The sequence below is a fragment of the Cherax quadricarinatus genome, chromosome 12, assembly GCF_038502225.1.
Source record: "Cherax quadricarinatus isolate ZL_2023a chromosome 12, ASM3850222v1, whole genome shotgun sequence".
NCBI lineage: Eukaryota > Metazoa > Arthropoda > Malacostraca > Decapoda > Parastacidae > Cherax > Cherax quadricarinatus.
In genome coordinates, this window is record NC_091303.1 from 8489820 (window position 1) to 8514843 (window position 25024).

Sequence of the window (25024 nt, forward strand, 5' to 3'; positions counted from 1 at the left end):
GCTGACCCTAACATATTCCAGGGTGATTTCCTGGGCCCTTCCTCTGAGAGGGGTCTTTGAACTTCTTGAGGCTGGTGGCTTTTTCCTGATATCCTGGGGCCCAAGGCTGGTAATGTGTAAGGTCATGGTTAGTGAAATGAGAAAAAAATTATCAGCTAAAAAGTGTAAGCCACTGTCTCTACTAATCTTCCTCCCAAATTATTTTTTTTATTAAATGCATTTATCTTTAGTGTAGTATGTGACTGCTTGGTTTAGTATGGTTATTCTCCATTGCTTTCATATAGTGTGGTGAAAAATGTGGATTTTTATTTTCATGTTTGTGTGGTACCTTGTGCTTATCTAAAATCAAAGTTTGTAAGTAAATTTTGAAGGTTTGCAGATAAATTATACGGATTTGCATCTAAACATGTCTAGGAACAACACTAATAAGTCTACAGCATATTATAAGAGAAAGGAAACTAACATCAGTTTTCAAAACTAACCTGATGTGAGGTAAATGAATTCATTGTTTTAATTAATATTATTTGCAGAAAGTACTTTTTTTTTTTTTTTTTTTTTCAACAAGTCGGCCGTCTCCCACCGAGGCAGGGTGACCCAAAAAAGAAAGAAAATCCCCAAAAAGAAAATACTTTCATCATCATTCAACACTTTCACCACACTCGCACATTATCACTGTTTTTGCAGAGGTGCTCAGAATACAACAGTCTAGAAGCATACACATATAAAGATACACAACATATCCCTCCAAACTGCCAATATCCCAAACCCCTCCTTTAAAGTGCAGGCATTGTACTTCCCATTTCCAGGACTCAAGTCCGACTATATGAAAATAACCGGTTTCCCTGAATCCCTTCACTAAATATTACCCTGCTCACACTCCAACAGATCGTCAGGTCCCAAGTACCATTCGTCTCCATTCACTCCTATCTAACACGCTCACGCACGCTTGCTGAAAGTCCAAGCCCCTTACCCACAAAACCTCCTTTACCCCCTCTCTCCAACCCTTTCGAGGACGACCCCTACCCCGCCTTCCTTCCCCTATAGATTTATATGCTTTTCATGTCATTCTACTTTGATCCATTCTCTCTAAATGACCAAACCACCTCAACAACCCCTCTTCTGCCCTCTGACTAATACTTTTATTAACTCCACACCTTCTCCTAATTTCCACACTCCGAATTTTCTGCATAATATTTACACCACACATTGCCCTTAAACAGGACATCTCCACTGCCTCCAACCGTCTCCTCGCTGCTGCATTTACCACCCAAGCTTCACACCCATATAAGAGTGTTGGTACTACTATACTTTCATACATTCCCTTCTTTGCCTCCATAGATAACGTTTTTTGACTCCACATATACCTCAACGCACCACTCACCTTTTTTCCCTCATCAATTCTATGATTAACCTCATCCTTCATAAATCCATCCGCCGACACGTCAACTCCCAAGTATCTGAAAACATTCACTTCTTCCATACTCCTCCTCCCCAATTTGATATCCAATTTTTCTTTATCTAAATCATTTGACACCCTCATCACCTTACTCTTTTCTATGTTCACTTTCATGATTGCAAACATGATTGCAAACAAATCAGTTGGCCAAGGGGTTTTAGGATTTGCTTGCCATAGGTTCAAATCCTATGATTTACAAAAGGGTTTTTTCTTAGGTGATGGCATTTCTTGAGACATCATGCCAGGCCCCTCAGAAGGTTATTTTATTTTTCAGGGCATTGGTTTTAAATATGTGATGTGAAATATACCTCTTCCTTTCCAGGCCCACTTTGCATCTCTCAGCTGTGACTAGGTGCTTGTCTAATTAAATAAAAAATTTGGAGCTGGGATGTTGGGCTGGGAGGTGCCTTTCTTTGGACCTATCTCTGGGCCCTGTCATTGGTGGATTATCCATGTGTGTTTAACAACTATGCTTGGGGCTTATCTGCTGGGGGCTTGTTCTGGTGCATGTTGTGAAGGCAGAGACAGGGTTGGTCTGCTTCCTTGACTAATGTGGCTATCCTCTTCCTGGTGTGAATTTTGTTCAGGTCCCTGTTCAGAGATTCCTTTATGTGCACTGGTCCGGCATGCTTATCAGCAGTTTGACTAAATCGCCGTTCTCTCTGACTGGATGTGGTGTGCATGGCAGGCCCCAAGGATTCAGGCACCAATAAACAGCTGCCTTCTTTGACTAAGTCTTGACTTAAATTGATACTGAAGTCAAAATTTAAGTCAAGACTTAAGTAAAAATTAAGTTGCCTTCCCTTGTGATGGTATGGCTCATGGTATGATTCTTGGTAAACCTTTTTGAACTACTACAGAAAACAATATTTTTATATGAAACAAAAAGCATTTTTGTGTCAGGCACCCCCGAGAGTCCATGGTTTTCTCCAATCTTCTCAGCTGTTGTTTTGCGAATAGTGACAGATTTGTTGCTTTGCTGGGCTTCCAGCTGAAGTTGAGCATACCTAAAAAATTTTCTTAGAAATCTGTTGAAAAGGGTCCTATACTGAGTGTAAGACGCATAATGGTCCATACTATAGAGAAAGAGGTGAGTACTGTATTAGTGTGAACAAGACAAATACAGTGGTACCTCGGGATATGAATTTATTTTGTTCCAGGAGGCTGTTCAAGTGCCAATATCGAAGGAATTTGTTCCCATTAGGAATAATGTAAATTAGATTAATCCGTTTCAGACCCCCAAAAATACACTTACGAAAGCACTTACATAAATACACTTACACAATTGTTTGAGTTTTGAGCTGTTCGTATTCCGAGGTACCACTGCACTTCTGGTTGACCTTCTCCTCTTCCTAGGCCTTTGATGCAGAGATGTTTTTTTTTCCAATCAAGATTTAGTTTTATGGTTGGGGTTGTGAAGAAAAAGTTGAAATAGAGGTAGAAAAGAGCAAAGTGTTGAGAATAAGAAGGTCAGGCAATGAAAGACTGGGTATCAGATTGGTGGGAATAAAGAGAGAGGAAATGATTGTGTTTAGATATTTCTTTTCTTCTTTCAACAAAACCAGTCATATCCCACCGAGGCAGAGTGGCCCAGTTTGGGCCAGTTTGGAGGGATATGTTGTGACACAGTTACTTTTTGCTGATGATACTGTGCTTATGGGAGATTCTAAAGAAAAATTGCTAAGGTTAGTGGATGAGTTTGGGAATGTGTGTAAAGGTAGAAAGTTGAATGTGAACATAGAAAGAGTACAGTGATGAGAGTATCAAATGATTTAGATAAAGAAAAATTGGATATCAAAGTGGAGAGGAGGAGTATGGAAGAAGTGAATGTTTTCAGATAATTGGGAGTTGATGTATCAGCGGATGGATTTATGAAGGATGAGGTTAACCATAGAATTGATGAAGGAAAAAAGGTGAGTGGTGCATTGAGGTATATGTGGAGGCAAAAAATGTTATCTATGGAGGCAAAGAAGGGAATGTATGAAAGTATAGTAGTACCAACACTCTTATATGGGTGTGAAGCTTGGGTTGTAAATGATGCAGCAAGGAGGCGGTTGGAGGCAGTGGAGATGTCCTGTCTAAGAGCAATGTGTGGTGTAAATATTATGCAGAAAATTTGGAGTGTGGAAATTAGGAGACGGTGTGGAGTTAATAAAAGTATTAATCAGAGGGCTGAAGAGGGTTTGTTGAGGTGGTTTGGTCATTTAGAGAGAATGAATCAAAGTATAATGACATGGAGAGCGTATAAATCTGTAGGGAAAGGAAGGCGGGGTAGGGGTCGTCCTCAAAAAGGTTGGAGGGAGGGGGTAAAGGAGGTGTTGTGGGCGAGGGGTTTGGACTTTCAGCAAGCGTGCGTGAGCGTGTTAGACAGGAGTGAATGGAGACGAATGGTATTTGGGACCATGTAGTTGGTATTTTTGTTTAATAATAAACAAAAATACCAACTACTCCAACACTATATCTCTATATGGCACATACTTCCTTGGGCCTATTATGTGCTTCTAATCTTTTGACTACCACCCTCAGGATAGGTATGGGGAGCTCATTAAGGCTACCAAACTAACAGGAACAGTCCCTGTAAATCAGTCGTACAGTTCACATTAATCAGTTTTTTACTGTACGTGTCCAGCTTATGCGTATTACATTAAGTAAATGTTTGCGCTGATTGCATATTTCACAGAGCCTTCCTTTCCAGGTGATCATCTCTGTCTCGCAGCTTCTTGGAGAAATAATTGGCTTAAATTATTCACGGTTCCAAGAATCCATGTCTCTTATCAATAGTTATGCATCTAGTGACAAGGCTATGAACAATACAGGTGAGATGATGATTCCAGAAAGATAGCTGTTGAATAAACAGTGGTGAATATGGTTTTTTATTTGAGTCACCCTGTCTTGGTGGGAAATGGCTGATGTGGATAAAATAAAAAGATGATTGGTTGGTATGCAATATAATTAGCATGGGAAAAGATGAGGTAGACGATGTGTCAGAAAATAATGGTGATCATGGTAATATTTATGTGGAGTGCTAAACCAGTGTGTTGGTCATTCAGCACCAGGAGTATTGGAGACTCACTCCTGCATTTGCTGCATAACAAATCTGCTGACTAGTTGTTCTCACCTAGTTATAGTGGTGATTATAGTTTAAAAAAGTCTTGTTATTTAATAAGGATTATTTTTATGCTAGTGTTATTATTGCTTACTTGCAGTACTGTATATTTAGTTTTTGGGATATAATTCATATTTCATTTTTATTCAGGATTTGTTAATGAAGTAAGGGACCTAACAAAGAAGATTCGGACTGTGTTGGTTGCCACTGCACAGATGAGAGAGCATGAAAGGGATCCTGAGATGCTTTGTGACCTTCAGCATTCTTTGGCTGCTTCATACGCTGCAACTCCTGAGCTACGTACCACCTGGCTTCAGGCAATGGCTAAACATCATGTCAAGAACGGAGATCTTTCAGAGGTTGACTGCTTTGCCATTTTATTAATCCTGAATTTTATTAATTCTGAATTAATTTACAAGCATTTGTAATTATTTGATTACACAATTTATGTCATAGACATGAAAATTCATTATTAATAAACTAAAAGTAAAAGTTCTTATTTTGAATGCTCTCAAATGCAGAATATAATTGCAGTAGTTTGCTCAGTCTTATTCTTTTTAGTAATCTTTACAGGAAAAGGGGTTACTAGCCCATTGTTCCCGGCATTTTAGTTGACTTTTACAACACGCATGTTTATTGGCAGTTTGGAGGGATATGTTGTGTATCTTTATATGTGTATGCTTCTAGACTGTTGTATTCTGAGCACCTCTGCAAAAACAGTGATAATGTGCGAGTGTAGTGAAAGTGTTGAATGATGATGAAAGTATTTTCTTTTTGGGGATTTTCTTTCTTTTTTGGGTCACCCTGCCTCGGTGGGAGACGGCCGACTTGTTAAAAAAAAAAAAAAAAAAGTTTGCTCAGTATATTTTATTGATAAAATTTAGGTATAATCTTGGCACATTAAAGGCATCTTTTTTAATGAACACATCCTACATCCTGTGCAGAAAAAAAATACTTTTTTGGTCATATGTATGATTAAAAAAGAAATGTAAAAATATTTCTGGGCCTGTCTATGTCTTGAGTTACATGTACAGATGTTAAATTGTTTTTTTTTTTTTTGTTTTTTTTTCAACAAGTTGGCCGTCTCCCACCGAGGCAGGGTGACCCAAAAAAGAAAGAAAATCCCCAAAAAGAAAATACTTTCATCATCATTCAACACTTTCACCACACTCGCACATTATCACTGTTTTTGCAGAGGTGCTCAGAATACAACAGTCTAGAAGCATATACATATAAAGATACACAACATATCCCTCCAAACTGCCAATATCCCAAACCCCTCCTTTAAAGTGCAGGCATTGTACTTCCCATTTCCAAGACTCAAGTCCGACTATATGAAAATAACCGGTTTCCCTGAATCCCTTCACTAAATATTACCCTGCTCACACTCCAACAGATCGTCAGGTCCCAATTACCATTCGTCTCCATTCACTCCTATCTAACACGCTCACGCACGCTTGCTGGAAGTCCAAGCCCCTCGCCCACAAAACCTCCTTTACCCCCTCTCTCCAACCCTTTCGAGGACGACCCCTACCCCGCCTTCCTTCCCCTATAGATTTATATGCTTTCCATGTCATTCTACTTTGATCCATTCTCTCTAAATGACCAAACCACCTCAACAACCCCTCTTCTGCCCTCTGACTAATACTTTTATTAACTCCACACCTTCTCCTAATTTCCACACTCCGAATTTTCTGCATAATATTTACACCACACATTGCCCTTAAACAGGACATCTCCACTGCCTCCAACCGTCTCCTCGCTGCTGCATTTACCACCCAAGCTTCACACCCATATAAAAGTGTTGGTACTACTATACTTTCATACATTCCCTTCTTTGCCTCCATTGATAACGTTTTTTGACTCCACATATACCTCAACGCACCACTCACCTTTTTTCCCTCATCAATTCTATGATTAACCTCATCCTTCATAAATCCATCCGCCGACACGTCAACTCCCAAGTATCTGAAAACATTCACTTCTTCCATACTCCTCCTCCCCAATTTGATATCCAATTTTTCTTTATCTAAATCATTTGACACCCTCATCACCTTACTCTTTTCTATGTTCACTTTCAGCTTTCTACCTTTACACACATTCCCAAACTCATCCACTAACCTTTGCAATTTTTCTTTAGAATCTCCCATAAGCACAGTATCATCAGCAAAAAGTAACTGTGTCAATTCCCATTTTGAATTTGATTCCCCAAAATTTAATCCCACCCCTCTCCTGAACACCCTAGCATTTACTTCCTTTACAACCCCATCTATAAATATATTAAACAACCATGGTGACATTACACATCCCTGTCTAAGACCTACTTTTACCGGGAAATAGTCTCCCTCTCTTCTACACACCCTAACCTGAGCCTCACTATCCTCATAAAAACTCTTTACAGCATTTAATAACTTACCACCTATTCCATATACTTGCAACATCTGCCACATTGCTCCTCTATCCACTCTATCATATGCCTTTTCTAAATCCATAAATGCAATAAAAACTTCCCTACCTTTATCTAAATACTGTTCACATATATGCTTCAATGTAAACACTTGATCTACACATCCCCTACCCACTCTGAAACCTCCTTGCTCATCCGCAATCCTACATTCTGTCTTACCTCTAATTCTTTCAATTATAACCCTACTGTACACTTTTCCTGGTATACTCAGTAAGCTTATTCCTCTATAATTTTTACAGTCTCTTTTGTCCCCTTTCCCTTTATATAAAGGGACTATACATGCTCTCCGCCAATCCCTAGGTACCTTCCCCTCTTTCATACATTTACTGAACAAAAGTACCAACCACTCCAACACTATATCCCCCCCTGCTTTTAACATTTCTGTCATGATCCCATCAGTTCCAGCTGCTTTACCCCCTTTCATTTTACGTAATGCCTCACGTACCTCCCCCACACTTACATTCTGCTCTTCTTCACTCCTAAAAGATGGTATACCTCCCTGACCAGTGCAAGAAATTACTGCCTCTGTTTCTTCCTTAACATTTAAAAGTTCCTCAAAATATTCTCGCCATCTACCTAATACTTGCAGATATATCAGAGGAGTTATTAATATGATTTTATCATGTCTGCTATAATCATGAAAGGCTTTACATTGGTAAAGACTGGCAGTATTGCAAAGAAATTTCAACATTTTAAATGAACTAGGGATAAAGAACCACAGGGTGAAAAGTGTGCCTACTGTGAGGAGAAAGGTAACCAGACAGCAATATCATCTTCCCTGGGCAAGCAGCATCCCCATCAAACAACTCTAGACAACTTACCAGGAGCAGAACCTCAAGTTATAAGCCCCGCCTAGAAGAGGAAAGACCTAAGTGACCCTGGGCAGGGCATTCCCTTAGGGTCTGCCCATAAGGGTCAATTTTGGGACTGGTTCTGTTTGTGTATGTGAGAGTAACACGACAGAAGAAATTGAATTGGATATCCCTGTTTCCCTAGGTAGTAGGTTGGTAGACAGCAACCGCTCAGGAAGGTACTACCGTCCTGCCAAGTGAGTGTAAAACGAAAGCCTATAATTGTTTTACATGATGGTAGGATTGCTGGTGTCCTTTTTTCTGTCTCATAAACATGCAAGATTTCAGGTACGTCTTGCTACTTCTACTTACACTTAGGTCACACTACACATACATGTACAAGCATATATGTACACACCCCTCTGGATTTTCTGCTATTTTCTTTCTAGTTCTTGTTCTTGTTTATTTCCTCATCTCCATGGGGAAGTGGAACAGAATTCTTCTTCCGTAAGCCATGCGTGTTGTAAGAGGTGACTAAAATGTTGGGAGCAAGGGGCTAGTAACCCCTTCTCCTGTATAAATTACTAAATTTGAAGAGAGAAACTTTTGTTTTTCTTTTTGGGCCACCCTGCCTCGGTGGGATACAGCTGGTTTGTTGAAAAAAAAAAATCCGTGTTCCCAGGTGATTTGAAAGGAATGAGGATAATATGAACAGTAGAGGACCAGAAAGGACTACAAATAGACCTGGACAAGCTGCAAGATTGGTTTGACAATTGGCTATTAGAATTTAACTCCAGTAAATGTATAGTTGTGATAATTAGGGATGAGCAAAGAATATCATAAACATAGTACAGGCTTGAGGAACAAAGGCTGTAAGCCTCACTGAAAGATAGTAATGACCTCTGGGTGAGTACAATACTAAGCATATTGCCTGTATCATCTGAATAGCTTCTGCACCATATATTGTCTGGCAAATTTTAGGTTTGCTTTCAAGATCCTCGACAAGGAGTCATTCATGACAGTATATATGGCATATCTTAGGCCCATCTTGAAGTATGCAGCACCAGTAAAAAATCCACACTTGATCAAGTATGTCAGAAACTGGAAAGAATGCAGAAGTTTACAACAAAACTAAAAGAGAGAGGAGGAAGTGGTTTGAGATAGTATGTGGAGAGACTGAAGGAACTAAAACTGATAACATCAAATGACAGAAGGATCAGGGGTGATATGATAACAATATACAAAATACTAAGAGAGAGAGAGGGAGACTCAGGTACTTGATTGCACAGCTGGACATTGAAAACACCAATGAGTCACAGGGATGTTAGCAAATATTTCTTTAGCCTCAATTTGGTCAGAAGTGGCATGACCTAGGTAGGATTCATACATAATTTTAAGAATAGGTATGATAAGACTCATTCGGTCAGGAGCAAACCCAGTAGTGGCCAGTGCAGAGGCAGGGCCAAGAACTGAGACTTAACTCCTGCAACCACATGTAGGTGACTCACTTACCAAATGTTTCTTATGTCTTTTCACAGGCTGCATTTTGCCAGCTGCACATTGCAGCCCTAATGGCAGAATATTTACGTCATCAAGGAGAATTCCCTGAAGGTTGCCAAGTGTTCTCCATCATATCAGACAACATCCCAAAAGATGAATCTAACTTGCGGTTAGATGCTGGTAAGACTTCATATAAGAATTCAGTAGTTTGGATTTTTGTGGTAATGAGCTTGATAATTCTGCATTAGATACTATTTTTGTATTAGTTATATTCTGTAGTATTAATCTTTTTCACAAAAGACCAGAAGGGTCATGATTTAATTATAGTTTTAATTGCTACATTGCACTGTCTAGTCATTAATTTTGTTATTACTGTAGATATACAGTAGAATGCTTTTTTTTAGGTTTGTAATACAGTACAGTATAGCACTGCACATCTTTCATTAATATTTTTCACATACTAAAAAGTTCCTGTTTTTGATAACAAGGCAAGTTTTGTGTTTTATAAATAAATTAAAACATAGATTATTTCCAACATCTGTTGCATCATGTAAAATGTTTTACACAGTTCCTTTCCTTAGATCATCAGAAAGCTTGAAGAAAGACAAGCACTATGTATCTTTATTATGGGCTATAATGCATTGCTGTATAATTATCTTATTTGTGCTGGGGTTAGTTGTGAATTTAAATTATGTTTAGTTTTACCACAGCAATTACTGGGTTTTGAGAATCAAATTAGCTGGTCTTTTACTGCAGTAGAAAAAAACTGTATTTCTGCATTATGTTCCTCATGGCATTACTGATGATCACTTCATTTTCTGTAGTTTGGCTAGTGTTCATAAAAAATCAAGCTTTGGAAAATCCCACTCATTTTTTCCTGTTTGTGATTTCTTCTCTATATCTTTTCTAACTTTTACGTATGTCCTTAGCATCTCCCTAAGTTTGGTTTTGTGGCAAGTAACTGAAAATGATAGAAAAACAATAAACAGGTGTTCAATTTCTAGGTTAACTGAGAATTGTATTTTAATTCAAGTTGTTATATGGTACAGTAATTTCTAAATTTCATAATTTATATTAATTTTCCTTGGTGCTCAATAATATGACTTATAACTACTGCAGTGGTCATTTCAGAGTTATGGCCTTAACATGGCTTTGTTAAGGCATTAACAAAATATAGATTTTAAATTTGATGTTAAAAATGTTCATAGGGTAGGCAATGCTTGCCTTGCTTATCATTATATTCCACACTGGGTACATGTTTTTTTTTGGTGTAGGTGGGTACAATTTTGTTAAGAAATGTAGATTTTTAAATTTCAGTACGATTGATTGTTAGGATGATGTTCAGATTATCTTCTTTTCTTTGTTTTTCGGTTGAATATATTGATGTACAGTAGAAAAATGCTCTCAGTTGTTTTCTGGTACTATAAGAAAAAAAAGTCCTCTTCCATCCAGCCCCACAAAGCATTTAAACAAAGAAACCTTTATAAGTTTAGAAAATTGAGCACCTTACAGCTTAATAAATATAAGGAAACTGTATCGAAAATTTTTTTGGCAAATAAAATGGCTTGGACATGCAGCAGGCATGTGTTGGCGCATTAGATGGGAGTGAATGGAGACGAGTGATGTTTGGGACCCAACAAGCTGTTGGCGTGGGAGCAGGGCAATATATTGTGAAGGGATTCAGGGAAACCGGTTAGCTGGACTTGTGTCCTGGTGGTAGGAAGTACGTACAATGCGTGCCCTTTAAAGGAGGGGTTTGGGACATTGGCTGTTTGGAATGACATCTAAACTGTTGTATCTAAGCACCTCTGCAAAGAGGGATTAAGTGTAAATGAGGGTGAAAGTTTTTTTTTTTTTTTGGGGGGGGGGGGTCACCCTGCCTTGGTGGGAGATGGCTGACATGTTAAATAAAAATGGCACCATAGTTACATTTTCAGTAGGTAGTAGGTTCGTAGACAGCAACCGCCCAGGGAGGTACTACCGTCCTGCCAAGTGAGTGTAAAACGAAAGCCTGTAATTGTTTTACATGATGGTAGGATTGCTGGTGTCTTTTGTCTGTTTCATAAATATGCAAGATTACAGGTATGCCTTGCTACTTCTACTTACACTTAAGTCACACTACACATATGTGTACAAGCATATATATACACACCCCTCTGGGTTTTCTTTTATTTTCTTTCTAATTCTTGTTCTTGTTTATTTCCTCTTATCTCCATGGGGAAGTGGAACAGAATTTTTCCTCTGTAAGCCATGCTTGTGGTAAGAGGTGACTAAAATGCTGGGAGCAAGGGGCTAGTAACCCCTTCTCCTGTATATATTACTAAATTTAAAAGGAGAAACTTTAGTTTTCTTCTTTTGGGCCACCCCACCTCAGTGGGATACGGCTGGTACATTGAAAGAAGAAGAAGAAGAATTACATTTTCAGTATTTTTTTATCATTTTTTATCGTTTCCTCCAAAAGTTAACTTGAGCTCAGTTACTTGCCTCATGATAAATGAAAAGAATAAGTGAAAAAATCCATCTTTTAGTTATTTTCTACAGATTCTGGTGGCATAATTTTTCTGGTGACTTAAGTTTTATCGAAAAATAGCTTAGTGGCAATAATTGTCCTGTTACTTCTTGCAACATTATAGTACCAACACCTGTTTCACTTTGCAAAACTCAGGCTGTGTAACCCAAGTTTACAAAAAAAATTAATTTTGTGTCACACAGCAATTTCAAGTACATAAAGAGTGCACCTGGCACTACAGACATGGAGATGTCACTTTTACAATTAATATATTGATTCATATTAGAACTTGTCTATTTGTTTTTCTTTTCACTCTTACTGATATTGAATTTATTTCATCTAATACATCAAGTATGGTTTCTCAGAGCACTCTAGGAATAGCAATAGACAACTGATCTGATCTGTACTTAATAAGATACGTGATTAGCTCCTCACTTTTAAAACTGGTATAATTTTTAGAGGTAGCTAAAAGGAACAGAATCACAGATCATATTTCTGATATACAAATTTGTTATTATTGTACATTACCTAAAACTAGGAACTTCATCTACCCAGCAGTTATTTTTTTATCATAACTTTCACTTACACTGGTAATTGCCATATTAATATATGAAAGAATAGACATTCAATGCTTGTCTTTTCCAGTGATCTTTAGTTTTTAATTCATATGCTCTACCTGCTCTACATTTCAGTGTACGTGTCAAAAGATTAGGTCAGTGCTTGGTAGATAGAATTCCATTCACTCGGATGATACAGATAAATATATTGCATATACTGTACAAATATATGTATATAACTGTTTTGAGTGTTTGGAGTGTGTGTAAAGGTAAAAAGTTGAAAGTGAACATAGAAAAGAGGATTTTCTTTCTTTTTGGGTCACCCTGCCTCGGTGGGAGACGGCCGACTTGTTAAAAAAAAAAAAAAACTGTTTTGATAACTATTATTGTACATACTAAAATTTCACATATTGTGAGTGTAACAATATGAGGTGGGAAGTATTGTATGGGAATATTTTTACTACTTTCAAGGGTGAGAGCAGAGATGCTACCACTACTTCACTGATCATAAAACAATCTGAACTTGATTTCTTTTTTGCCTTTGGGTTGTGAGGACAGCGAATTGATTCTCTTACATTTCCTCCTACCTTGTACTATCATTGTGTGTTTCTAGTATATTACATTATACCCACTACAGAATACAACTTGAAATGATGAGCAGAAAGAAACCTTTTATGTTCCTTGTACTGTAGAATGATCAGCTAATGCCATTTGAGAAGGAAATGAACAAACCCATGTGGCTGTGACTCTGTCACTATTTCAATTCAGTCCTACCTAAATCTTTCAATTTTGTCTGACATAACTCTTCTTCTTCTTCTTTCAACATACCAGCTGTATCCCACCAAGGTGGGGTGGCCCAAAAGGAAAAACCAAAGTTTCTCCTTTCAAATTTAGTAATATATACAGGAGAAGGGGTTACTAGCCCGTTGCTCCTGGCATTTCAATCACCTCTTAGGACATGCATGGCTTACGGAGGAAGAATTCTGTTCCACTTCCCCATGGAGATAAGAGGAAATAAACAAGAACAAGAACTAGAAAGAAAATAGCAGAAAACCCAGAGGGGTGTGTATATATATGCTTGTACATGTATGTGTAGTGTGACCTAAGTAAGTAGGAGTAGCAAGACGTACCTGAAATCTTGCATTTTTATGAGACAGGAAAAAGGACACCAGCAATCCTACCATCATGTAAAACAATTACAAGCTTCCGTTTTACACTCACTTGGCAGGACGGTAGTACCTCCCTGGGTGGTTGCTGTCTACCAACCTACTACCTAGGGTCTGACATAACTATCTGTATAATAACATTAGGAATACTGCAGTCCCTTTAATAGTGATTAAAGTAAACTCGGTGTATGAATTTTGCACTGAAAAGTGATGTAATGAGTAATAGTAGTGTTCATAAATTTTTCATTAAGAGAAATAAAATGAAATTAAATTCAGAATATTATTGCCCTAGAATGTATCTCAGATTATAACATGCTTGAATGTGGGAAATGGAGTTCATTTAATTTAAAATTTGCTTAAGAAATGATATCTCCTTTTACCATTTTGATCATTAAAGCAGGGGTACACTCTATTTACTTCATGTATCTAAGCAACATTTGAGTCCAATTAAGCCAGGCCATCTCCTATGGCAACTTTACGGGAGTGAGAAGGAAATACACTTGAAGACTAATTTAGCTTCTATCATGTTTGAGCTTTATAAAATACAGTATTTGTCTTTTTGGAAAATCGATGATTTCAGTAATTGCTGGTTTTTTTTCTTTCAACAAGTTGGTCATCTCCCACCAAGGCAGGGTGACCCAAAAAGAAAAAATCCAAAAAGGAAGAAAATACTTTCATCATCATTCAACACTTTCACCTCACTCATACATAATCACTGCTTTTGCAGAGGCGCTCAGATATGACAGTTTAGAATAGTTCCTCCAAACTGTCAATATCCCAGACCCCTCTTTTAAAGTGCAGGCATTGTACTTCCCATTTCCAGTACTCAAGTCCAGCTATATAAAAATAGCCAGTTTTCCTGAATCCCTTCACTAAGTATTACCCTGCTCACACTCCAACAGCTCATCAGGTCTCAAAAGCCATTTATCTCCATTCACTACTATCTAACATGCTCACACATGCTTGCTGGAAGTCCAAGCCCATCACCCACAAAACCTCCTTTACCCCCTCCCTCCAACTTTTTCGAGGACAACCCTTACCCTTCCTTCCTTCCCCTACAGATTTATATGCTCTCCACGTCATTCTACTTTGATCCATTCTCTCTAAATGACCAAACCACTTCATCAACCCCTCTTCAACCCTCTGACTAATACAGTACTTTTAGTAACTCCACACCTTCTAATTTCCACACTCCGAATTCTCTGCACAATATTAACACCTCGCATTACCCTTACACAGGATATTTCCACTGCCTCCAGCCGCCTCCTCACTGCAGCATTTACAACCCAAGCTTCACACTCATGTTAGAGTGTTGGTACCACTATACTTTCATACATTCCCTTCTTTGCCTCCATAGATAATGTTTTTTGTCTCCACAGATACCTCAATGCACCACTCACCATTTTTCCTTCATCATTTCTATGGTTAACCTCATCCTTCGTAAACCCATCCGCTGACATGTCGACTCCCAAATATATGAAAACATTCACTTCTTCTATACTCCCTCTTTCCAATGTGATATCGAATTTTTCTTTATCTAAATCGTTTGATGTCCTCACCACCTTACTCTTATCTATGTTCACTTTCAACTTTCTACCTTTGCACACACTCCCAAACTTGTCCACTAACCTTCGCAACTTTTCTTTAGAATCTTCCATAAGCACAGTATCATCAGCAAAAAGTAACTGTGTCAACTCCCATTTTGTACTTGATTCCCCATAATTTAATCCCGCTCCTCTCCCAAACACCCTAGCATTTACTTCTTTTACAATACCATCTATAAATATATTAAACAACCATGGTGACATCACACATCCCTGTCTAAGACTTACTTTTACCGGGAAGTAATCTCTGAGTAATGTATGAGAGTATAGTTTTACCAACGCTCTTATATGGGTGTGAAGCATGGGTGATGAATGTTGCAGCGAGGAGAAGGCTGGAGGCATTGGAGATGTCATGTCTGAGGGCAATGTGTGGTGTGAATATAATGCAGAGAATTCGTAGTTTGGAAGTTAGGAGGAGGTGCGGGATTACCAAAACTGTTGTCCAGAGGGCTGAGGAAGGGTTGTTGAGGTGGTTAGGACATGTAGAGAGAATGGAGCGAAACAGAGTGACTTCAAGAGTGTATCAGTCTGTAGTGGAAGGAAGGCGGGGTAGAGGTCGGCCTAGGAAAGGTTGGAGGGAGGGGGTAAAGGAGGTTTTGTGTGCGAGGGGCTTGGACTTCCAGCAGGCATGCGTGAGCGTGTTTGATAGGAGTGAATGGAGACAAATGGTTTTTAATACTTGACGTGCTGTTGGAGTGTGAGCAAAGTAACATTTATGAAGGGGTTCAGGGAAACCGGCAGGCCGGACTTGAGTCCTGGAGATGGGAAGTACAGTGCCTGCACTCTGAAGGAGGGGTGTTAATGTTGCAGTTTAAAAACTGTAGTGTAAAGCACCCTTCTGGCAAGACAGTGATGGAGTGAATGATGGTGAAAGTTTTTCTTTTTCGGGCCACCCTGCCTTGGTGGGAATCGGCCAGTGTGATAATAATAATAATAATAATAATACATAATCTAACAAACTACTTTCATTACATGCTGTATCATACCTTGTATATTTATTTATCCTCTTTTTCATGAAATATGTATTACTTATTATCAAACCTCTTTCTACACACAGCTCAATTACAGGCTCCCCATTTACATTTACCCCTGGCATTGCAAATTTACCTACTACTCCCTCCACAACATTTTTACCCACTTTAGCATTAAGATCCCCACCCACAAGTACTCTCTCACTTGGTTCAAAGCTCCGCATGCACTCACTCAACATTTCCCAAAATCTTTCCGTCTCCTCTACATTTCTCTCTTCTCCAGGTGCATAAACACTTACTATAACCCACTTTTCACATCCAACCTTTATTGTACTCCACATAATCATTGAATTTATTCATTTATATTCCCTCTTTACCTGCCATAACTGATTATTCAACATTATTGCTACTCCTTCTTTAGCTCTAACTCTGTTTGAAGCCCCTGATCTAATCCCATTTATTTCTCCCTGTTGAAACTCTCCTACCCCCTTCAGCTCTATCTCACTTAAAGCCAGGACATCCAGCGTCTTTTCATTCATAACATCCACAATCATCTCTTTCTTATCATTCTCACAACATCCACACACATTCGGACATCCCACTTTGACGGTTTTCTCCTTATTCTTTTTAGTAAGGTATATGGGAAAAGGGGTTACTAGCCCATTGTTCCTGGCATTTCAGTTGACTTTTACAACACTCATGGCTTACTGAGGAAAGATTCTTATTCCACTTTCCCATGGATATGAAAAGAAAAAGGAATAAGAACAAGAACTATTAAGAGAAAAATCAAAGAAAACTTAGACGAGCGTGTATACATAAACGTGTACATGCATGTGTAGTGTGACCTAATGTAAGTAGAAGTAGCAAGATGTACCTGAAATCTTGCATGTTTATGAGACAGAAAAAAGACACCAACAATCCTACCATCATGTAAAACAAATACAGGCTTTCGTTTTACACTCACTTGGCAGGATGGTAGTACCTCCTTGGGTGGTTGCTGTCTACCAACCTTCAGTAATTGCTGGCTTATTAATCAGGTTTTAGTTTTCTTTAGTGTTATAGATACTTTACTACATTCACTGTTAAATTATTGTTTTTTTTTTTTTTCTCTCTCCTTCCAATCTGATATTCAATCTTTCATCACCTAATCTTTTTGTTATCCTCATAACCTTACTCTTTCCTGTATTCACCTTTAATTTTCTTCTTTTGCACACCCTACCAAATTCATCCACCAATCTCTGCAACTTCTCTTCAGAATCTCCCAAGAGCACAGTGTCATCAGCAAAGAGCAGCTGTGACAACTCCCACTTTGTGTGTGATTCTTTATCTTTTAACTCCACGCCTCTTGCCAAGACCCTCGCATTTACTTCTCTTACAACCCCATCTATAAATATATTAAACAACCACGGTGACATCACACATCCTTGTCTAAGGCCTACTTTTACTGGGAAAAAATTTCCCTCTTTCCTACATACTCTAACTTGAGCCTCACTATCCTCGTAAAAACTCTTCACTGCTTTCAGTAACCTACCTCCTACACCATACACTTGCAACATCTGCCACATTGCCCCCCTATCCACCCTGTCATACGCCTTTTCCAAATCCATAAATGCCACAAAGACCTCTTTAGCCTTATCTAAATACTGTTCACTTATATGTTTCACTGTAAACACCTGGTCCACACACCCCCTACCTTTCCTAAAGCCTCCTTGTTCATCTGCTATCCTATTCTCCGTCTTACTCTTAATTCTTTCAATTATAACTCTACCATACACTTTACCAGGTACACTCAACAGACTTATCCCCCTATAATTTTTGCACTCTCTTTTATCCCCTTTGCCTTTATACAAAGGAACTATGCATGCTCTCTGCCAATCCCTAGGTACCTTACCCTCTTCCATACATTTATTAAATAATTGCACCAACCACTCCAAAACTATATCCCCACCTGCTTTTAACATTTCTATCTTTATCCCATCAATCCCGGCTGCCTTACCCCCTTTCATTTTACCTACTGCCTCACGAACTTCCCCCACACTCACAACTGGCTCTTCCTCACTCCTACAAGATGTTATTCCTCCTTGCCCTATACACGAAATCACAGCTTCCCTATCTTCATCAACATTTAACAATTCCTCAAAATATTCCTTCCATCTTCCCAATACCTCTAACTCTCCATTTAATAACTCTCCTCTCCTATTTTTAACTGACAAATCCATTTGTTCTCTAGGCTTTCTTAACTTGTTAATCTCACTCCAAAACTTTTTCTTATTTTCAACAAAATTTGTTGATAACATCTCACCCACTCTCTCATTTGCTCTCTTTTTACATTGCTTCACCACTCTCTTAACTTCTCTCTTTTTCTCCATATACTCTTCCCTCCTTGCATCACTTCTACTTTGTAAAAACTTCTCATATGCTAACTTTTTCTCCCTTACTACTCTCTTTACATCATCATTCCACCAATCGCTCCTCTTCCCTCCTGCACCCACTTTCCTGTAACCACAAACTTCTGCTGAACACTCTAACACTACATTTTTAAACCTACCCCATACCTCTTCGACCCCATTGCCTATGCTCTCATTAGCCCATCTATCCTCCAATAGCTGTTTATATCTTACCCTAACTGCCTCTTCTTTTAGTTTATAAACCTTCACCTCTCTCTTCCCTGATGCTTCTATTCTCCTTGTATCCCATCTACCTTTTACTCTCAGTGTAGCTACAACTAGAAAGTGATCTGATATATCTGTGGCCCCTCTATAAACATGTACATCCTGAAGTCTACTCAACAGTCTTTTATCTACCAATACATAATCCAACAAACTACTGTCATTTCGCCCTACATCATATCGTGTATACTTATTTATCCTCTTTTTCTTAAAATATGTATTACCTATAACTAAACCCCTTTCTATACAAAGTTCAATCAAAGGGCTCCCATTATCATTTACACCTGGCACCCCAAACTTACCTACCACACCCTCTCTAAAAGTTTCTCCTACTTTAGCATTCAAGTCCCCTACCACAATTACTCTCTCACTTGGTTCAAAGGCTCCTATACATTCACTTAACATCTCCCAAAATCTCTCTCTCTCCTCTGCATTCCTCTCTTCTCCAGGTGCATACACGCTTATTATGACCCACTTCTCGCATCCAACCTTTACTTTAATCCACATAATTCTTGAATTTACACATTCATATTCTCTTTTCTCCTTCCATAACTGATCATTTAACATTACTGCTACCCCTTCCTTTGCTCTAACTCTCTCAGATACTCCAGATTTAATCCCATTTATTTCCCCCCACTGAAACTCTCCTACCCCCTTCAGCTTTGTTTCGCTTAGGGCCAGGACATCCAACTTCTTTTCATTCATAACATCAGCAATCATCTGTTTCTTGTCATCCGCACTACATCCACGCACATTTAAGCAACCCAGTTTTATAAAGTTTTTCTTCTTCTCTTTTTTAGTAATTGTATACAGGAGAAGGGGTTACTAGCCCATTGCTCCCGGCATTTTAGTCGCCTCATACGACACGCATGGCTTACGGAGGAAAGATTCTTTTCCACTTCCCCATGGACAATAGAAGAAATAAAAAAGAACAAGAGCTATTTAGAAAAAGGAGAAAACCTAGATGTATGTATATATATATATGCATGTGCGTGTCTGTGAAGTGTGACCAAAGTGTAAGTAGGAGTAGCAAGATATCCCTGTTATCTTAGCGTGTTTATGAGACAGAAAAAGAAACCAGCAATCCTACCATCATGCAAAACAGTTACAGGTTTTTGTTTCACAGTCATCTGGCAGGACGGTAGTACTTCCCTGGGTGGTTGCTGTCTACCAACCTACTACCTAAATTATTGTACGTTATTATAAATATTTTCCTCTTCTAAAACTATTAGCTCAGTAAAAGAAAAAAATGGAAAAATACCATGATCCTTCTGAGGGGTAAAGATTATAAGCCTGATGCTTTTACCTTGGCCATTGCTCATCCTCTGCTTGCCGTGTCTTCTGTGGCGTTCCTGTTAGACGTTGCATGCAGCTCGCAGACTCTACACTTACACACTGGTAGGTATCCACAAGTGCTCTGGTTAGAGTTGCACTCTGTAGAACACATTACTGCTTTTGTGTGGTGAGTTTGCCTAACTTGATGCATGAAGTTTGAGTGCCTGATTTTGAGTGAACATTAAGCTTTTATAATGTAGTTTAATATAAATATGCAGTGGACCCTCGACCAATGACATTAGTCCGTTCCAGAGAACTCATCGTTAGACAAAATTATTGTTAGTTGAATTAATTTTCCCCATAAGAAATAATGGAGATCAAATTAATCTGTTCAAGACACCCAAAAGTATGAAAAAAAATATTTTTACCACATGAAATATACATTTTCCTACACACAAACAGAAGGATAGATGCACAATCCATGTATACATATGTATATTGTGTAATGAAGAATAAATGACACTTACCTGGCCTTAAATTCACTCACATCACCACTAGTTGCAGGCATTTTTTTAATTAAATTGTCATGCAACTGCCTTGCCTTTTCACACATGATCACTTGAGAGATGCTATCTCCTGATATCTGTTTTTCGTTTATCCACACCAATAACAGTCTCTTGACATCTTCGAGTACTTGCGATCTGTGTTTCGAAAAGATACATGCACCTTTTGCAACAACAGCTTCCTTGATTGCCTTTCTGTTGGCCAAGATAGTAGCGATGGTTGATTGGGGTTTGTTATACAACCTGGCGACCTCGGAGACACGCACTCCAGTTTCATACTTTGTGATGATCTCCTTCATTTTAATTGTAATTCTCACCCTTTTTACCACAGGGTTGGCACTAGAAGCTTTCTTGGGGCCCATGGTGGCTTATTTTGCAGTTACAAGCACTAAAAACATTGGAATAATACAAAATGTACCAAATGTATGCGTGGATGTGACCAGACTGGCTTGTAAACACTGGCACACTAACTGAAGGCAGGGCAGCAAAGGCGTGCTCAGGCCAGATGGGACACGTGGATGTGTTCAGGACGAATCATGTTGGTTGAGTTTTTCATTGTTGGTCGGCCCAAAATTTTTACGCTCAAACACTTCATTAGTCAAATTTATTGTTAGACGATGCCTTTGTTGGTCGGGGGTCCACTGTATTTGACAAAGCAAACTTTATTCAGGTTTGTTATTAAAATTAACTCCTCTTATTAGTGGTTTTTGTTTGTAATGAAAGAGCAAATATATAAGGAGTAATTTGTATGCTATAAAATTTGATGGTTTATTGATTCATAAGTTATAAGTGCACAGAAGATTGTTTACCTGTAGAAAAATGAATTCATTTTCTGAGTTACTTTTCATATCGGTTTACAGGTACAAAAGATAAAGTAAAAGACAAGTAAAGTTGAAAAAGAGAGTGAATAAAGTGTATCAGTAGAGGTGGTTATGTTGAGGGTGACTAAATAAAGCAAAGCAAGAAGAAATATTGTTATGTGTAATTAAAGAAAACAGCCATGTGTTGAAGTAAGAGCATGCCATTATTTCACTAATGGTCACTCTTTCATGGCAACTGAGCCTAATCTGTTTTGTACCTCATATCATCCATAACAATCTAGCACAGTATGCCTTGCTTACAATTATTTTAGTAAAATAAAAAATAATATTTCCAAGTAAAGATATTAAAAGTGATTTTTTAATATAGTGTAATGAATTTATTAATATGAATATAAGACCAACTTAACAAATGTCATTGCTTGTTTTGTAGCAGGTGTAGGGGTTATATAGCAGGTGTTGGGGTTATATAGCAGGTGTAGGGGTTATGTAGCAGGTGTAAAGATTTTGTATTAGGTGCAGGGATTGTGTAACAGGTGTAAGTGTTGTGCAGCTGGTGTGTAGGGTTATATAGTAGTTGCAGGGTGGGTAAAATTCAAGCATTATCCAGTACGGATTTTGTTTGGCTTATAACAGATAGTCTTTATTTTAGTAATAAATTTAATTGACATTGCTGAGCTTAAAAAAAGCATCATTTCAGGTTTAAACAGTTAGAGCTTGGAGAGTGAAACTTGACTCTTGATGATGATAATTGAAGTTATGACTCTTATATTTGTATTACCTCTCAGTAACGTATTGCAGGGGAGACCTTTGATCCCTTATCCCATGATATGAAGAAAAGAACTAATTATTATTATTTTTTATTATATAATATACATATGTATTCTATTTTTTTTTTTTACATTCATAATAGTGTGAGGCATCATATGTGTATTCTGTAATTTAATACTTCTGTCCACACACAGGTATGACTTTCAGGTTTATCGCCTCCTCATAATTTTAATAATGACAAAGATGCGTTTATAACAGTGTGAGGCTTCGCATATGCCTTCAGTAGCAAATTACTTTGGACTGTAGCTTGGTCTGAACTCAAACCTATTCTTCAGTTCACTTTCAATGCATTACCTTCCCATTCCTTGGATTAAATCTGATTTCCTCCAAGTAAATATAGAGTAATAATAATAAGAGTTTTTTGTAATTTATTTTGACTTCTAAGGATTGTCATCAGTTTATTCTACTCTTGTTCTTTGTGTCCATACCCCATATAATTTATACATAGTATCACAGTGGAACCTTTGCTTATGAGTTTAATTCGTTCCGTGACCTGACTCGTAACCTGATCTGCTCATATGCTGAGGCAATTTCCCTCATTTAAATTAACTGAAATAACATTAATCCAATCCAGCGGAATTCCTGCTCTCAGGAGGCAGGACAAAATACTTCAATATAACGCTAATAACAATATTATTATTTTATTATCACACTGGCCGATTCCCACCAAGGCAGGGTGGCCCGAAAAAGAAAAACTTTCACCATCATTCACTCCATCACTGTCTTGCCAGAAGGGTGCTTTACACTACAGTTTTTAAACTGCAACATTAACACCCCTCCTTCAGAGTGCAGGCACTGTACTTCCCATCTCCAGGACTCAAGTCCGGTCTGCCGGTTTCCCTGAACCCCTTCATAAACGTTACTTTGCTCACACTCCAACAGCACGTCAAGTATTAAAAACCATTTGTCTCCATTCACTCCTATCAAACACGCTCACGCATGCCTGCTGGAAGTCCAAGCCCCTCGCACACAAAACCTCCTTTACCCCCTCCCTCCAACCTTTCCTAGGCCGACCCCTACCCCGCCTTCCTTCCACTACAGACTGATACACTCTTGAAGTCATTCTGTTTTGCTTGAAGTCATTCTGTTTCGCTCCATTCTCTCTACATGTCCGAACCACCTCAACAACCCTTCCTCAGCCCTCTGGACAACAGTTTTGGTAATCCCGCACCTCCTCCTAACTTCCAAACTACGAATTCTCTGCATTATATTCACACCACACATTGCCCTCAGATATGACATCTCCACTGCCTCCAGCCTTCTCCTCGCTGCAACATTCATCACCCATGCTTCACACTCATATAAGAGCGTTGGTAAAACTATACTCTCATACATTCCCCTCTTTGCCTCCAAGGACAAAGTTCTTTGTCTCCACAGACTCCTAAGTGCACCGCTCACCCTTTTCCCCTCATCAATTCTGTGATTCACCTCATCTTTGATAGACCCATCTGCTGACACGTCCACTCGCAAATATCTGAATACATTCACCTCTTCCATACTCTCTCCCTCCAATCTGATATCCAATCTTTCATCACCTAATCTTTTTGTTATCCTCGTAACCTTACTCTTTCCTGTATTCACTTTTAATTTTCTTCTTTTGCATACCCTACCAAATTCATCCACCAATCTCTGCAACTTTTCTTCAGAATCTCCCAAGAGCACAGTGTCATCAGCAAAGAACAACTGTGACAACTCCCACTTTATGTGTGATTCTTTATCTTTTAACTCCACGCCTCTTGCCAAGACCCTCGCATTTACTACTCTTACAATCCCATCTATAAATATATTAACAACCACAGTGACATCACACATCCTTGTCTAAGGCCTACTTTTACTGGGAAATAATCTCCCTCTTTCCTGCATACTCTAACTTGAGCCTCACTATCCTCGTAAAAACTCTTCACTGCTTTCAGTAACCTATCTCCTACACCATACACCTGCAACATCTGCCACATTGCTCCCCTATCCACCCTGTCATACGCCTTTTCCAAATCCATAAATGCCACAAAAACCTCTTTAGCCTTATCTAAATACTGTTCACTTATATGTTTCACTGTAAACACCTGGTCCACACACCCCCTACCTTTCCTAAAGCCTCCTTGTTCATCTGCTATTATATTCTCCGTCTTAATCTTAATTCTCTCAATAATAACTCTACCATACACTTTACCAGGTATACTCAACAGACTTCTCCCCCTATAATTTTTTGCACTCTCTTTTGTCCCCTTTGCCTTTATACAAAGGAAATATGCATGCTCTCTGCCAATCCCCAGGTACCTTACCCTCTTCCATACATTTATTAAATAATTGCACCAACCACTCCAAAACTATATCCCCGCCTGCTTTTAACATTTCTATCTTTATCCCATCAATCCCGGCTGCCTTACCCCCTTTCATTTTACCTACTGCCTCACGAACTTCCCCCACACTCACAACTGGCTCTTCCTCACTCCTACAAGATGTCGTTCCTCCTTGCCCTATACACGAAATCACAGCTTCCCTATCTTCATCAACATTTAACAATTCCTCAAAATATTCCCTCCATCTTCCCAATACCTCTAACTCTCCATTTAATAACTCTCCTCTCCTATTTTTAACTGATAAATCCATTTGTTCTCTAGGCTTTCTTAACTTGTTAATCTCACTCCAAAACTTTTTCTTATTTTCAACAAAATTTGTTGATAACATCTCACCCACTCTCTCATTTGCTCTCTTTTTACATTGCTTCACCACTCTCTTAA

The 25024-nt window shown here is 38.6% G+C and overlaps 1 protein-coding gene across 9 annotated transcripts in view; it reads left to right on the plus strand.

Moving 5' to 3' along the window:
• Window positions 1-25024, plus strand: part of Ziz (dedicator of cytokinesis protein Ziz) — a 165901-nt gene that overhangs the window by 81045 nt on the left and 59832 nt on the right. For 6 of the 9 annotated variants that reach the window (XM_070084220.1, XM_070084222.1, XM_070084223.1 and 3 more), the window contains exons 27-30: window positions 4152-4272; window positions 4713-4921; window positions 9359-9500; window positions 20156-20194. In XM_070084220.1, coding sequence (XP_069940321.1) covers window positions 4152-4272; window positions 4713-4921; window positions 9359-9500; window positions 20156-20194 — 511 coding nt within the window. Of the gene's footprint in view, window positions 1-4151; window positions 4273-4712; window positions 4922-9358; window positions 9501-20028; window positions 20195-25024 lie in introns of those variants that run through there. The other 3 variants (XM_070084227.1, XM_070084228.1, XM_070084229.1) reach the window with 2 other exon arrangements.